This window comes from Capsicum annuum, unplaced genomic scaffold (assembly GCF_002878395.1).
Source record: "Capsicum annuum cultivar UCD-10X-F1 unplaced genomic scaffold, UCD10Xv1.1 ctg43888, whole genome shotgun sequence".
NCBI lineage: Eukaryota > Viridiplantae > Streptophyta > Magnoliopsida > Solanales > Solanaceae > Capsicum > Capsicum annuum.
Window position 1 is genome coordinate 1 of NW_025851394.1, and position 1211 is coordinate 1211.

Genomic DNA, 1211 nt, shown 5'->3' on the forward strand with positions numbered 1-1211 from the left:
TTTCTTCACCTTTTCTCCCACTCTGTTGAATGTGATTCACACACTTTATCTTCCCAATAAGATCCTATCAAACATTATCTTCACATTAATTTGTAAAGAATTAAACAAAAGACCCCCCCACTGGCCCCTCTGCCCACCACATCACTCACCCTCCTTGGCCCAAAAAAAGAAAATGGGGAAAAAGAACTTACATTTTCATGCAAGAAACAAAGCAAAAACCGAACAAAATATCTGAAAGAAAGTAGAAAATAGATATGAAAAGTAAAACCCTGAGCTGTTTTCAATTATGACAAAAATTTCACAAGAAACCACAGTCAAACAAAGCAAACACAGAACAAGAAAATACAAACAGCAATACCCAGAATGTCTTCAACTTGCATCAAATGTGCTACTGTTCAAGAAAACAGCTAGAAATGGTTATAGTACACTCTAGTAAGCTATTCTTTTCTTTTTTTAATCTTCTTTATGACAGTGAAAAAAGCAAAATCATAATTATTCTAAATTAGTTCCTATAAACATGCTTTCTATGCTTTGCTATCACAAATGCTACAGAATAAGAAAAGAATACGTCAATAGAGACTAACCGATTAGGCACCAAACAATAATAATAGTACCCAAAGCAATTGCAGCAAGGACAAGACCGAATTTTTTTGAAATCCAAAGTGCCAAAGAACTTCAAAGTACTTTTAAGACAAAATAGAGGGAGTAATAGCGGAGGAGAAGTTTTTCCTCTTAGAAAAAGAGAATAGTGAGTTTATATAGTGAGGTGGGCCGTCCACAATCCCAAATAATGAAGGAAGAATAATATTTAATGGAAGAAGAATAACATATAATGAATCAATTAAGGGGATTGTTCCCTTAAATAGATGGGGTAAATCAATCCGTTCAACCAACCATGCTATAGTTGCCATAAATAAATAATACCCTATTATAACATTTGAAATTTCCATGAATAGAACAAGTAAAAAGAGATTCTTCCTACTTATTAAATGAAATCAAGAAGAGGTATCTAAATTTACCATAATTAACGTGTGAGGGGTATCTGTCAACCAAGTAAGGCAAGAAAAAAAATCAATTACTGAGATGCTTTTCTCAAATCAAATTGGTACAGGATCATACCCAAACAGTCAAAACGTGCACATATTAGCCTTATTAAAGATTTACGTCAAAACGTGCACATATTAGCCTTATTAAAGATTTACAAAAAAATC

General features: G+C 32.9%; 1 protein-coding gene across 1 annotated transcript in view; it reads right to left on the reverse strand.

Annotated features, from left to right (window-relative positions):
* Positions 1-5: 5 nt before the first annotated feature.
* Positions 6-1211, reverse strand: part of LOC124892095 (pectinesterase inhibitor 10-like) — a 2433-nt gene continuing 1227 nt past the window's right edge. Inside the window, exon 2 of the mRNA XM_047403535.1 lies at positions 6-64. Coding sequence (XP_047259491.1) covers positions 6-64 — 59 coding nt within the window. The remainder of the gene's footprint in view (positions 65-1211) is intronic.